The 14,219-nt window shown below is 40.5% G+C and overlaps 2 protein-coding genes across 4 annotated transcripts; one reads left to right on the top strand and one right to left on the bottom strand.

Moving 5' to 3' along the window:
• Positions 1 to 952: 952 nt before the first annotated feature.
• On the bottom strand, positions 953 to 3,404 carry LOC140280069 (dicarboxylate carrier UCP2-like). Of its 2 annotated transcripts, none has more exons than XM_072375333.1 (8): positions 3,213 to 3,404; positions 2,708 to 2,839; positions 2,430 to 2,568; positions 2,147 to 2,354; positions 1,860 to 2,057; positions 1,671 to 1,772; positions 1,362 to 1,542; positions 953 to 1,272 (listed from the first exon to the last, which is right to left on the bottom strand). In XM_072375333.1, exons 3-8 carry the CDS (start codon positions 2,553 to 2,555, stop codon positions 1,158 to 1,160), a joined length of 930 nt encoding a protein of 309 aa, XP_072231434.1. In that variant the 5' UTR covers positions 2,556 to 2,568; positions 2,708 to 2,839; positions 3,213 to 3,404; the 3' UTR covers positions 953 to 1,157. The 2 variants fall into 2 exon arrangements, with proteins under 2 accessions (XP_072231434.1, XP_072231433.1); XM_072375332.1 differs by lacking the exon at positions 3,213 to 3,404 and adding an exon at positions 3,028 to 3,163.
• A 2,156-nt stretch (positions 3,405 to 5,560) lies between these two features.
• On the top strand, positions 5,561 to 13,397 carry ppme1 (protein phosphatase methylesterase 1). Of its 2 annotated transcripts, none has more exons than XM_072375063.1 (14): positions 5,561 to 5,838; positions 6,742 to 6,845; positions 7,394 to 7,476; positions 7,637 to 7,694; positions 9,065 to 9,116; positions 9,464 to 9,618; positions 9,787 to 9,877; positions 10,120 to 10,185; positions 10,271 to 10,397; positions 10,485 to 10,614; positions 10,702 to 10,746; positions 10,836 to 10,900; positions 11,068 to 11,135; positions 13,048 to 13,397. In XM_072375063.1, the coding sequence occupies exons 1-14, from the start codon at positions 5,753 to 5,755 to the stop codon at positions 13,049 to 13,051; spliced, it is 1,134 nt and encodes a 377-aa protein (XP_072231164.1). In that variant the 5' UTR covers positions 5,561 to 5,752; the 3' UTR covers positions 13,052 to 13,397. The 2 variants fall into 2 exon arrangements, with proteins under 2 accessions (XP_072231164.1, XP_072231165.1); XM_072375064.1 differs by having other exon boundaries at positions 10,836 to 10,904; positions 11,072 to 11,135.
• The last annotated feature ends 822 nt before the right edge of the window (positions 13,398 to 14,219 follow it).

The following is a 14,219-nucleotide window of genomic DNA, read 5'->3' as shown; positions in this document are numbered from 1 at the left end:
TTCTACAAGTTCGACTAACCCAGCAGTGGAATTAGAGCAATTAGCAGGTGTTTCTGAAATTATTTCAGCTCCCTACAAACCATACTGTATGTTTTTCAGCAGCCCAGTGCTGAAGGAAAAGTACACATACAGAAGTGGGCTGATTCCACAGCTCTGCTGTAAGGGCACCATCGGCTGAGATGGTAAAAAGAATGCGATTGTTGTTTGACAGTATGATAACATTTTATTATCTGATCAGTATTTCTTAGATTCTGCCTCCACCGTGAGAAATCTAACAGTATCACTGAAGCCATTTATCATTTAGGAATTTGTTTATTTCCTCAAAGACAAAATGTTGATTTCTACTACAAATAATTGTAGATACAGAGTAATCCTGCACTAAAATCCCTTTTAGAGGGTTGGCTTACAACTTTTTATCAAGCAGTGCAAATTACTTGTCCCCTTTGCATTATAATCTCTGTATTTAGGGAGTGTGACATTACACACAAAACTGGAAAAAGTGCTGCTTTATTTTTTGACTGTAGCATTGCTTTTAATTGCGTGCAACATATTCTGACTCATTGACCAGCAATAAGTCATACTGATTACTATAAGAAGTGCAAACATTTAGCTACCTGCATAAACCCATGGCCACATACCACAAACATTGATAAACAGTGTAAATAATCCATCATTCAGAAGATAAAGGACATAACATACAGCTGAAATAATGTTTGTTTTCATGGAAAAACTGCCCTTAATCACAACAAATATTACAACACAACACCGTTCAAGTGATCTCTCTGTTCATTCTGTAAACATGAAAATCCATTTTCAAACATCACCAAACAGCAAGCTGATCTAGATTAAAGTATACATATAAATATATACCATCTTCAAAGGTGGAGGAGGTTTTGATTATGGAAACAATTACCCTTCCAGTCCATAAAAATGTATTTGAATCATTCTGGTTTTGCAGCTTCTTCCTGCCTCAAGTCTTTGTAGCGCGTGATCTCTCAGATCTCATCATCCACGATAACAGTGTGACCTTTAGCCCAGTCGCCATTAAACTCACTCTTTTAAGTCTCCACTTATGCCTCATTTTCCAGACACAATGCAGTGTTCATTGCAGGTTAAGGTGCTGTATCTCTACAGTCTTCATTTTAACAAGTCTGCGGTCAAAACGGTGACTCCCAGTACTGCTGTGCTCTGGTCATACTTCTTTTTAATTGTTCATATGTCACAAACATCACAATGTTCCAGGACCCCAGTCGCAGAAAAGAAGGCATGAACCTAAAGGAGACAAAGGGAAGGAGAGTAAGGAAGAGTTCCAAGGAGGTTTTCGTATTTTTTGCTTTACAGTCATAGAAGTGTGTGTTTACCCTTTATAGAAAGCTGTGGCTCCTTCATTTCTCACCATTGTGAGAGCGCAGTTTATGGCGCTGCTGTACTGGCCAGATGCTGAGTTCATGAACCGCGTTTTGATTACATCCACGGGAGAAGCCACTATTGTTGTGCAGAAGCCAGCACCAAAGGCAGCTGTGAAGTGGCACGGCAGGTTGTCTGTGGGACAGCAAGAAGCAGAGTCACTACTTGAAACGATACTTGATCTTTTTTGATGTCAGTAATTTAAATGGGAGGTTTGTGAGGTTGACAGCTTTCTACAGAAAGTCTTTTGCTTCGTCTCTCACCTGTCATCAGGCCATACTTCAGGATGAGTTCTTTGATGGTGTCATAGGTGACCAGCTCTGCACAGTTCACAATGACATTGCGGGTGATGTTTGGCATGCAGCCTGGAAGAAAGCAGAGGGGGGTTATTTCCGAATCTGTGGAGAGAATTCTCACAATGCAACAGAATCTGAAGTGAAAAAGATAAGCACCTTTCCAAAGTCCCCGTACGCCCTCGTCTCTTGCTATAGTCTTGTAGGCATCCAGTGTGCCGGTGTATCTCCTCTCGCCTTCAGTCAGCCGTACCTGGGCTTGGAAACGCACCTTTACCACATCTGTCGGCTGTGCGAAAGTCACAGCCATGGCTCCTGTGGTACATCCCGCCATGAGTCGAGCAACAATCCCAGCATCTACGCGGAGTGGATAACAATCTTACTGAAGCAGCAGAAAACAACAAAAACTACCTTGTTCATGTTCAAGATGAATGCATGAAACTCACTGTCACTGCCTCGAGTGTAGAATTGCTTCATGGAATCATAAAGGCCGATGCGGACAGAGGCGAAGCTCATCTGCCGCTGGAGTCCCGCCACCAGCCCATTGTAAAGGCTCCTGGCCCCCTCTGTGCGTACCATGGTGGTGATGGTACCAAACACTCCCCGGTACTTCACTGCACCGGAACCTTCAATTTTGTGAGACTCTCCTTGAATCTGAGACATTGAAGGCGTGTTAGTATCACATTAAAAGTCAAGAACAACTACGGTTGAATCGTTTCAGGTCCGAACCTGTAGTCTGACTTTGGCGGTATCCAATGGAAAGGTGATGAGGTCAGCAATGCAGGCTGCCAAGCCTGCTCCAAAGAACTTAACTGCCGCGGAGGGCACCACATCCTTGGGCTTCATGCCAACCATTTTTACGTCTGGACTGATGACACAAATGTAAAATTTGCCATTATTGGTATTTGATTTTTTGCAAAGTACGCCACACACACAGAAAAATAATGAAGAAGATTGTTGCTCGACTCAAGACAAACAGAGGAAATGGATTCAGATATTCAGCATACCTGTAAGTGAGAATGAGGACAAGTTTCAAGTTTTCTCAAGAAGTAGGCTAGTCTCTGGAAGCGGTTCTGTCATGGAAATGCCTTTGGCCATAAACTGTCTCTGATGTGACCCAGCCAGCATACCACCAGTCACTGAAAAAGCAAGCACTGATATTTATTTGTGATCCATGAAATCAAATTAACAATGAATCAGAAGAGTTACGCATGAGTCCAAACTTAGCATACGATTACAACTGTTACAACTGATCTTTAACTGTTCATCATTCAAATCTGAACATTTAAAAAAAAAAATCCACAATTTCAAACAACAGTAAAGTTACCTTTACAGGTTTCAAAACAGTTATAATCCAGCAAATAGAGATCAGTGTACAGTCCTTTGCACCGTTAGTCCATCTGGTGTCTTTGCCTCATGCTGTGTGCTGACTGCTCCTCTGACCAAGAAGACCCTGACTTTATAGGCACCTTTTGCCCATGAATTTAGGGCAGCCTAATAAGTTGTACACACCTGTTATGTGAATATCAGGTTGTCTGGTCTGTGACACAGTTGGACATTTGAGCACTTGTTGATCTGCTCCAAGTGGTGTCATCATAGTGGCGTGGCACGACAGGCGCTTGTAAACATTTTCAGGAAATTCTCATCTCATTTTACACAAAATTTTAAAATAGCTCGCAAGTTACTGACAACGTCGAGAATGCATTTCAGTTTTAAATCCTGGGCTTGGTGTTTACAGAGAATTTCCACCTTAACTGCACAGATACCAGCTCGAGTTACTTCACTGACGTCACAGAGTGTACCCCATTTTTTCTATTGGCTCACATATTCAGCCAATGAAACTGAGAGGTGTGTCTTGCTTCTCTAAATGTTTTGATGGGGCATTTCACTGGCTGTGCTGGGGTACATTTGCAGTACACATTTTCGTCATTATGTCAGTACCCCACAACAAAATTCAAGCTCATGTCAGGAGTTCTAGGAATTCTCTAATCACACCTCCCTGTAATAGAAGTTAAGAAACCTTCCAGACTAAGGAGTGTCCAGGCTCCTCAGCCAATCCATAAGATGTACAAGGGTGGGTGGATTCTCACAGCATTTGAGTGCAATCACTCAGGCTGTCTATTTGGGCAAATTAGCAGCTCTCCACAAGGGGACAGGATGCCAAATGGAAAATGTTAGAGGGGGCAGCCACTTTGTTGGTATGAGTGCCGGAGTTCTCTGTACTCATGACTTTCCATAGCAGCTCCAGGTCATGGTCCTGACAAGCATATTTCAAAGCACATGGGTGACTGTGCAAAACAACCTTCAACAAATAGGTAATGAATCACCTACTGCTACCTGAATAAAGGTGTGTTCAGGATGAGCCTCAAAAAATGTGCCGTTACATCAACCTTTGTTTTTCTGGAAATAATCTGTCCCTGCACATTTCCTGCTATTGACAGGATTTCATCTGTAAAGCTTCTTTCACAAATGAAGCATGCAACGAAAATAAGCCTAGAGAATCACTGTTTACATGTAACAAGAAATAGATACGCTGTTTTCAAGGCTTGTAGGTGTTGGGGCCAGGGAAAGTGGACAGTGCTGAACAGTATTGTGTTTCAGTTGCATTTTCAAACCCCATGAAAGGTAAAGGGAAGCCACCGTCGTTATCTGCTTTCCTCACCTGATGCTGAAAACAGTTTCTTGAGAACACTGTGTGAGTAACCTTTGCACACACAGACAGTCCAGTAAACACCTCACTGGACCGGCTTCAACCAGCTTGCAGTGACCTCCCCTGCAGCCTCTGTAAATGACACTCAGAGAGCAGACTCCTGTCACCACTTTGCACTCCTTGCACTTTGAATACTGCGAACCTTCATTCAGTGCTATGAAACAGATAATCTCTAATACTCTATAAATAAAGTCCATAACACTACAAATAGAGTCTCTGCGTCACTTAAAGGTTAGTGAAGCAGAGTGCTTTGATGTCTGTTTTTCCTTACCTACAGACTTATCCATCTGTGAACTTATATTGTTCTTTTTTTATCAAATGAAAGAACTTAAAGCACATGGTTTGTCAGTTTATATGATTTTATTTCTTAGCAATATATATACAAATACATTTTCAAATCACATCTGACATAGAGCGCACATGGAAAGATGTTTCACTGAGACAGCAGATGGCTCAGCATATCAGAAATGACTCAGCAGTTTGTTCATTGTTGGCGTTGGTTTTTCATAGCTTTCATTGTAGGAAACTGAGCTGAGTCGTCCGTCCGTCCGTCCGTCCGTCCGTCCGTCCGTCCGTCCGTCCGTCTGTCTGTCTGTCTGTCTGTCTGTCTGTCTGTCTGTGTTATTATTAATAGATTATTCATAGAAAGGAGGGAAATCTCTGCAAACAGAGGCCAATGTTCTGTTGTGGAAAACATTTCATGGTTTAGAATCACTATAATAATTAAGCTCTTAAAAATATGATACTGCTGTAAAACTCAAAATGAGCCAACATTTCTCAATAATCTAGCATATACATTTATTCAGTTAAAAGAATATTACATCTGTCATTATGTAACTGTTTTTGTTTAATCATGACTACATAGGTGGTGTACAAAGGACATCAATCAGTTTGTGAAATTATTATATAGTAAGCACTATTGTGTTGCTTTACATAAAACTTAAATAGATAAATAAAACAGAAATATTACACATTTGTATCTTGAATCTTGTGTCTAAATCTTCAGTTTACTGATCTTAACAAAAACTAAATCTTCCCCTTCAACTGTAAAATAAAGTCAAGATGTTGTAAACCAGCAGTGTCTGTGATTTTTTTGCCAGTAGGTGGCAATGAGGCTTTCGAATGTCTATGTTAACTCACTAAGCGAATAAAGCAACGAAGAAGAAAAGATGCTCCGAAAAGAAAAAGAAGAAGAAGAAGAAGACGATCGCTAGCCATTAGCTATCTAGCGCAATTTATCCAATGTCTGGCTAACCTCGGCGCCGGTGTCGAAGAAAATAGAAGAAAAAAAGGGAGGTCATATTAAACATTTCCTACCCGAGACCGACCTTCTTCTAAAAACATGGAGAAACAGTTGCATTTGAACCTGCTAGCCTCTAGACCTCCTGTGGCAGGTGGTTTTCAGTCCAGCTCCAAATTGAAAATGGGGTGAGTTAGCTAGCTTTTAATGGGCTTGCTGTCGACTGTGTCGGGTTTTTAACGCCTCTACAGTATTTATCCACCATCACATTAGTTGGGTCCTGGCACTAAAGCCAATTACTGTGCTGTTATCTTTACAGCTTGTCAAAGGAAAACATATAGATTGGGTTTGATGGGCGAAGTTAGCGGCTGCTGCTACCTGAGTTTGGACCACCATTGTTCTTAAATATGATGCAGCTTATCTCTTTTAGAGTTTTATTTGTCCATCAGGCAGTATCTGTTGAACATTAGTTAACTTCAGGGGCGGAAATATTCATGGAATTGAACCAAAGATGTGTATGAATATGCTGATCTCTGCATTGCAAAGTTGGATGTTAGCTTTTATTGTATTTCTTAGAATGCAACACTGAAAACAAGTGCTGATGTTGACATGTTTATATCACCATGCCAATGCAGATTAATAAACACGTCTGTGCTCCCGAGATTTATGTTTTGCCTGTCGTGACCAAAAGTATTGCCTTCAAAAGATAACTGTGTTTGTGGTTTCACATCATTGACATAGCCAGCAGGCTGGGCATTTGCTGTTGTAAGTTAGAGATAAAGAAAAATAACCTATCTATATTAGAGGAGGTGATGGAGAATACATTCAGTGAATGTCCTGGACTTGTCATGGAGTTTTAGCGCTGTCGCTCTGTTGATAATTGATCAAGACTGAGAAAATGTCTCACATGCTCTCTTAGGTCCAGCCCTGAAAGGTTTACAAGCAGATCATAAAAGAAAAATAAACCAAGTTGTCTTTGTTTTGTAGTAATATGTTTATTTCTTCTTTAAAATCTTCTAATTCCTTTGCACGGTTGAATCACACCAGACACAGATCGCCATTAAATGTTGTTTGCTTTATCTTTTATGCAGGCCTGGGCGGAAGAGAGATTTCACCCCCCTGACCTGGAGTCAGTACTTTGAAACCATGGAAGATGTTGAGGTGGAAAGTGAAAATGGAAAAGATATATCCTTGGCTGCTGTCTCCGTTTGTTGGAAGGAAAGTCAGCATGAGTGTGTCTTTAGTCCGATGCCAACTGAACATATAAATCTGACAGATCATGTTATGATAACACTGCTGTCCATTCTTTGCAACACTGTGGTTTTATCTATGATGAAGATTAGCTGCAGCACCAATTTGGCTTTTACCTGCAAAAACCAAGTTGTTTTTTTCTAAAGCAGCTGAGTCAAATGAAAGAGAGAAAACTATTTAAAAAATAATTTGAGCTGAAGCCTCTGCTTTCTGTCTGACCATATGTCAATATTTTCATCTGCTTCCATGCAGCTCAGTTTTTATTTTGATATGATATGTGAATATTATGGCAAAATGGTATGTTTTGTGATGAGAAACTGCCATTCTGGAGATAGATATAGAGATCTGTGATGCTGCAGCTTCTCTTCTGATTGAGGTGTTGAGGAAAAGTTTGCGTTCTTCTCGGGTCGATAGAGAATATGAGCTCTTTAGAGTGTTGTTTTAAGTCAAGTCTGGTTTGTAATTCCTTGACTACGCAGAACATTTTCAGACTTTACTGCAGTGGCTCCCATGGTCCTGTGCTGCTGCTGCTTCATGGAGGAGGCCACTCTGCACTTTCCTGGGCTGTGTTTGCGGTGCGTGTTACCATCATTGCTGCTATTACAGACACTCTCTACCTTGAAATATTGTACAAGAAATGTACGTCACCGTAGTCTGAAATATTTGTGAAGCTGTCATTCCATCAGTTTGCTGTACAATATATTATTTGATTGGTTTCTGTTTGTGTCATTACAGGGTGTCATATGCAGCAGGATCAACTGCAGGGTGGTGGCTATGGACCTCCGAGCTCATGGTGAATATCTATCATAGCAGGTTAAAGAATTGCTCATTACAGATAGGCATTCACAGTTTAGTATATTGAGATCAAGATGTCAGTTTCACTTCCAATGAGCTGCACACATATTGTGTCTTTAAGTCAGATTATCACTTTAACTCTTTTTTTTTGTCATTTGAGCCTCACCTGCTGACTGAAGAGTTGATTCCTGCCTCAGATACTGCAGACAGACCCACTGCATTTCAGTGAATCTGGTCCGCAGCGTTTATGTCTCGCTGTTGTCGAACTTCAGTTCCAATGTCTCATGTTTAAAGTTTGCAGTCGTGTCAGCAAACCAGTTATCTGCACAAATGTTGGGCTGCAGCGATGACTGAACATTAATCTGCAGTATCATCACTTAATGAGTTGCATGACAGATTCATCCTAGAAGGAGTTGATCTCTGCCTGCTGATTAAGTGAAGCGAGAGTGATAATGGGCTGCTAATTGGACGGAAACAAATGACGATCCGCTCGGTTTTGTCTCCATCCAGCGAGGTTCTGATGAATAGGAGGAAGGCTCAAAATAGCTCTTTAGTCTCTCACTCACACAAGACACCCACATACTTACACCACTGAGTCTTGTTCCCTTTGGGTGTTTCAGAAGATTTATCATGAGAGTTGGGGGGAAGAAGATTTTCTGTTGCATTGTTTAAAAAAAAAAATAAAAGGTCATAATGTGTGACGAAGCGGTCACAGGCTGGAGCTCTTAAAGCAATAAAAACAAAAATGAGTTCTGTTAAATTTAGCTCTGTTCAGTGTTGCAGTGAGGGGAGAAGCTGCAGTGGGAAGTTATTAACTGCAAGAGGCCAAGACAATGCTATTTGTATTGATGCTGTTGCAAATTAATATCTAATTGGATAATACATTTTAGAACAAATTGGGATCTTAGTATTTTTTTTAACAAACCAAGCCACTGCCTCCCGATACTGTGAGCTTACAAATTTTATTCCATAATCAATTGTCATACCTGCGATTTGCTATTGTGAACAACAGACTTTGCTTATCACATTTCACAGTTTAGTTTGTGGCTCCAGTATGTTGTGGAGGTCCCTCTCCCTAAAACAAGAAACAAAGAGGGGAAAATGCATGTTTGTAAATTCCTCTGTGTTCAGCTATCTGTCATGAGATGAAATGGCTTCAAATCTACAGCTAATGCGGCTTTCCTCATAGGTTAACATACTGCAAAGTGCATACTAAGAGCACCCAGCGGACAGCAAGTATCTCTGACAACAGGTGGACAAGAGGGGAAATTGATAGAAACAACATTTTATTGGATGAATTCAGAACTCATTTTAAAGGTATTCATTGGAACAACAAGTTCTGAAATGTGCGTTTTTCACAACCTGCAGGTGACACCAAAGTGAGAAATCCAGAAGATCTCTCTGCAGACACCATGGCCAAGTAAGTTGTTGTGTGCAGAAGAGACAAAGAGAGTTTTGTCAGAAATACTTTAAACAAGTGCATCTTGGCTTTGTATCGGAGACAAAGTGCTGATCCAGCAGGCCTCAGGATACAGTCAGTATCTCTAAATCTGTCAGTCAATATTTGATACATTTATGTGACGGTACTGATGCTTTTACGGAGCATTCTTGTAGAGATGGTGTTATAAGATGAGGTTGGTAGGTTTTGGTATTAAACACTTTTTGTTAGACATTGATTTATGGCACTAATTCTGTGAAAAACACTCGTAATATAAAAAGTGTAAGAAAGTTAACAGGTTGTTGTTTTTTTTTTTTTTTCTTTTAAAGGGATGTTGGCAAAGTGGTGGAGGTGCTCTATGGAGAGAACCCACCTCCAATCATAATCATTGGACACAGCATGGGTGGGGCCATTGCGGTTCACACAGCCACCGCCAATCATGTACCATCACTGCTTGGTCTCTGTGTCATTGATGTTGTAGAAGGTAAACTGTTGCCTTTTATCTAATGATAGCATCAGAAAAACAGACTGCTTTCTTTCACTGTTGCTCACTTTTTGGGTTTTTTACTGATAAATCTGTTCATTTTTATGGAATGACACTAAACTCACGAGGAGCTCATTAATAATGGATCATTTCATTCATTTCATTCAGGAACGGCAATGGATGCTTTGAACAGTATGCAGAATTTCCTCAGGAGTCGGCCAAAGACGTTTAAGTCTCTGGAGAACGCCATCGAGTGGAGGTAAACGCTTAATGGAGCTGTAACTGGAGAATGTTCTGCTCCTCTGTGATTTATTAGATTTTTACTGACAGTGTTTTATATAAACTCAAATCATTTCAACACCGCTCCTCATGATTTGATACAAGAGACTTACTCTGAAGAGCTTCCTTTTATACATTCAGGATTTTCTTCCCTTAAGTTAAAGTGCTGAGTGTCGTATTTGGAGACATGTTCTGAAAAGTGATCCGTGTCTGTACTTCCAGTGTGAAGAGTGGTCAGATTCGAAACCTAGAGTCAGCGCGGGTGTCGATGGGAGGCCAAGTGAAGAAGTATGTGCACCGTTTCCTGTCTGGGCATCGAGTGCCTCCATAGAGTTTTATCGAGTGTGTTTCACTTTTTTTTTTCTTTTCTCAGATGTGATGAGTCCACCAGCAGTCGAAGCGTCTCTAATAGCATCGGTGAGGGCATAATAGAAGAGGAGGACGATGAAGAGGTGGAGGAAGAATCCAACAAGAAAAGAATGAAGGAAGATGACCAAGAGGTTCATTCTCTGACGGTGTTCATCTTTAACATGTGTGACCTTCCCTTTGTTGAAATCTACTGAAAAAGGGTGATTTCTTTCATCCAGATCAAAAAGGAGAGCTTCTTCACCTGGCGAGTGGAGCTGTCAAAGACAGAGAAGTATTGGGAGGGCTGGTTTAGGGGTCTTTCTGCCCTCTTTCTCACCTGTCCTGTGCCAAAACTGCTCCTGCTCGCAGGTTTGATTTAGTTTCTACATATTTGACATTTCATCCACACATCATTCCAAACCACTGACCTGAACCCTGATTTGTTCTTTCATGCAGGAGTGGACAGACTTGACAAAGACCTTACGATTGGACAGATGCAAGGTAAAATATACAAAGTTTTTGACTGATCAGTTAAGTTTTGTCGTGTACAGTGCACTGGTTTTAAGTACGGCTGCACTGTTTGTGCACAGGGAAGTTTCAGATGCAGGTCCTCCCCCAGTGCGGTCATGCTGTTCATGAGGACGCACCTGAAAAAGCAAGTCTTCTTACCTGTGCACACACATTCACAGATTTAAGAAATGAAAAAGTCCATTTTTGTCCTGTAACGATTCACATTTTGTGTGTTTGTACACATGGGCCTGTGTGACCCACATTCGAGGTCTCGCTGCTTAATAACGTCATCTTCTTGTCATTTATCGGTAGGTAGCAGATGCTTTAGCAACATTTTTGGTCCGGCACAAATTCACTGAGTTTAAGGAAGGATTTCTGTGGTAAGTGAACGTATACATGCATGTGTAGAATAAAGGGGACACTTTCTTTTAAAAAGCCAATCTAAATCAAAGCAGGGTTTTACAGGAGGAGCGAGTTTCCCTTCAGCTGTACCTGCCTGTCCTTGAGGATTACAGGGAGTGTGACCTGAAACAGGCCCTAATTTAATTAATGTGGCAAAAACATTATACTTAATCATTTATCCAATATTATGTATCTGAAAATAGCAAAAGTATATGAACCTTTCGTCTTTTATCTCAAATGATCCCCTCCTTTGTCCAGTAGTAACTCCAGTTAAAGGCTTCCAGTTCCTATTGATCAGTCCTTCACATCAGCTTGGAGGAATTGGGCTCATTTTTCCATGTAAAACAGCTTCAGCTCTGGGATGTTGGTGCGTTTCTCACATGGTTAATAATTATGCATAATTAAAAACATACTTTGCTAAAATAACTAATTGTAAGCAAAAAGCTTGGTTTCTTTTAGCTTATTTGCCTTTAAAATGCTACCCTGGGTTCCTTTGTGAGCTCACAGTTGAGCCATGTTCACACTACATGAGTTTTGCTGGTTTTTAAGTCCTAGTGTGTTCACACTACATGGCTGATCTGCGACAGGTTGTCAAGCTGACAAGCCTCCCTCTCGTCACTATCATTACATCATGATAGAGGGTAGCTCCTGGTAACTGGATCTGTTCTGCTCTCCTGATTCGAGTCTGTTTCTCTCCATTGGCTTGAGTCTGTCACGACTTGTTATTATAGAAAATATATCCAGCGGTGCTTTCGCCAGCTTTTAACCTACCGTATTTTTGGGACCATAAGGCGCACTTAAAATCCTTAAAATGCAGAGCGCCTAATGTATGAATTAATTCCGGTTGTGCTTTCTGACCTGGAACCGATTCTGTGTGGTACACGGCGCTCAAAAATCTGTCAAAATGTTTTAGCTCGGCCTTGATAAGCTACGAAGCTGCACTGCTTGATGATTTGATGATCACGAGCCTCGCGGAGTAATACGATCTGTGCTTCAACATTAAGCTGCATTCATTCATTCATTTTCTATACCCGCTGCCCTAAAAATGGCTCCTGTTAAGAGACATGCTTACGAAGCGGATTCCAAACTCAACGCTATCAGTCACACAGCACGACAAGTGAGTTGAATAAAGTTTGACTGATCTGAGTTTTGTTTAATTTAATGCGCCTTATAACCCGGTGCGCTTTATGTATGAAAATAGACCCGTTAGCAGTCAATCATTGATATTGTGACTTATAACCCGGTGCGCTTTATAGCCCGAAAAATATGGTAATTCTGCTCAGTTTTCCAAGCAGATTGCAGCTTCTTCACCATGCTCTCCCCCTGACCCCATCTCCTGACTTTAGCTTCTAAGTCGCAGTACAAATGTCTTCATGCAACATTAAAACCCTGTAGTGTGAACTAGATTGTACTCACCTTGCTCTTGGATTGATCTTTGTTGGTTGACCTCTTCTGGGGGATGTATGAACAACAATAGTCTCTTATTTTTTCTTATTTTTGTCTGATTTTTGACTGGATGAGTTCAAACTCTTTAAGAGATGGTTTTCTAGCCAGATAAGCACAAACGGTCCCGTTTGATCTTAGTGTTTATATAAAACAGAGTACCCATTTACACCTGATAATCATCCTATTGACTGAAAACACAGATCTCTATTTATGCCTTCAAGTTAACTGCAAAGTGTCTTAAAGAAGTAGCATCAAAGTGTAACATTCAGTCAGTAAAGTATTGTGTTTTAGTAAGTTCACTTAATCCTCTTCTAGGACTGGTGTGAAAAGCAGAGGATGATTTGGGTATTTTATGCAGAAACAGAAGATTGTAAAGGGTTCACAAACTTTCAAGCACAAGTGAAGATGTTATTTTATTTAATTGTTTCTTTTTTTATTTTACAGCTAATATCCTGTCCGAGTATCGCCAGCAACTGTAGAAGAAATGTTTCGAGATTCATTGACACCATTGCTCAATTTATTGTCAAGATAATGTATCCTATAACATTATTATTATTATTATTATTATTATCATGTTGCTTTTGTTATGTAGATATTTTGTCTCTAAGCTTTGCCTTATTTTTGTTTTAAAACATTGAACTGATTGTATTCTTTTTTTATTTTCTGAAATCTAATGCTCTCCTTGTTTAATGTTTTTTTTTTTGTTTTTTTTTTTGAGTGATTGCATCATTGTTCATGTGTGTTTGTAATGTTTAAATTCAAGTGATGATTAAAGATGGATGCAGCCAACACTATTATCCTGACTTTGTATTGAATGTGTGGTCAAAAGATATCAGGATCAGTCAAATGCAGAACATTCCTACAGCATTATCTGCACAGAGGATAAAGCATCGTGAAGTTAGCACTTATGTCATCGTTGGAAGTGTTTCAGTATGTTGAAACTGAGGTGGGGCATGACGGCAGGCGCCATGTGGGCTTGTTGTGGAGATGTTCTGTAAACGCATCCTGACATGGTTTGGGGCCACCTATCCCCTTACAGAGAATAAAAGAATATTTGAATCATCCCAAAGGAAAATTCTATTGTTGCTCTCTTTAACAATCATTACAAGCTTGCTGCTGGTAGGAATGACCTCCTGCATCTCTCAGAAGCCTCATACTGACCACACTCAGATGGGCAGTGTTGTTCTTTATGTTCGTTAACTAATGCAGACTTCTTCTCTTTACAATCCACTCCAGAGCAGTCCCCAGCACAGAGCCAGAGCCCTCTTTCACAGCTTGTTCAGTTCCTTTGAGTCATTGGCTCTCATTCTGCTTATGAAAGATATGCAGCATCTTTGCAGAGATTAAAGGACTTAAGCTTCCTTAAGCACAGTCTGTTATGTTCCTTCTTATAGACGGTCTCAGTGTTTCATTTCCAGTCTAGTCTGCTTTCTCAGTAAACTCCCAGGCATCTGTCGTCATCACCCACCTCCACCTCTTCTGCGAGGGTGTAGACGGTGTTTGGCTTATTCCTGGTCCTCCTGAAATCCATAATCCTCTTTTGTTTTGTTTGTGCTCAAGATGAGTTGATTTAGAGGATCACTATAAACTGATACAAAACTTTTTACCTGACTTAT

Source organism: Leuresthes tenuis, unplaced genomic scaffold (assembly GCF_036924035.1).
Source record: "Leuresthes tenuis unplaced genomic scaffold, fLeuTen1.0.hap1 SCAF_21, whole genome shotgun sequence".
NCBI lineage: Eukaryota > Metazoa > Chordata > Actinopteri > Atheriniformes > Atherinopsidae > Leuresthes > Leuresthes tenuis.
This window is presented reverse-complemented; position numbering and strand designations above follow the sequence as displayed.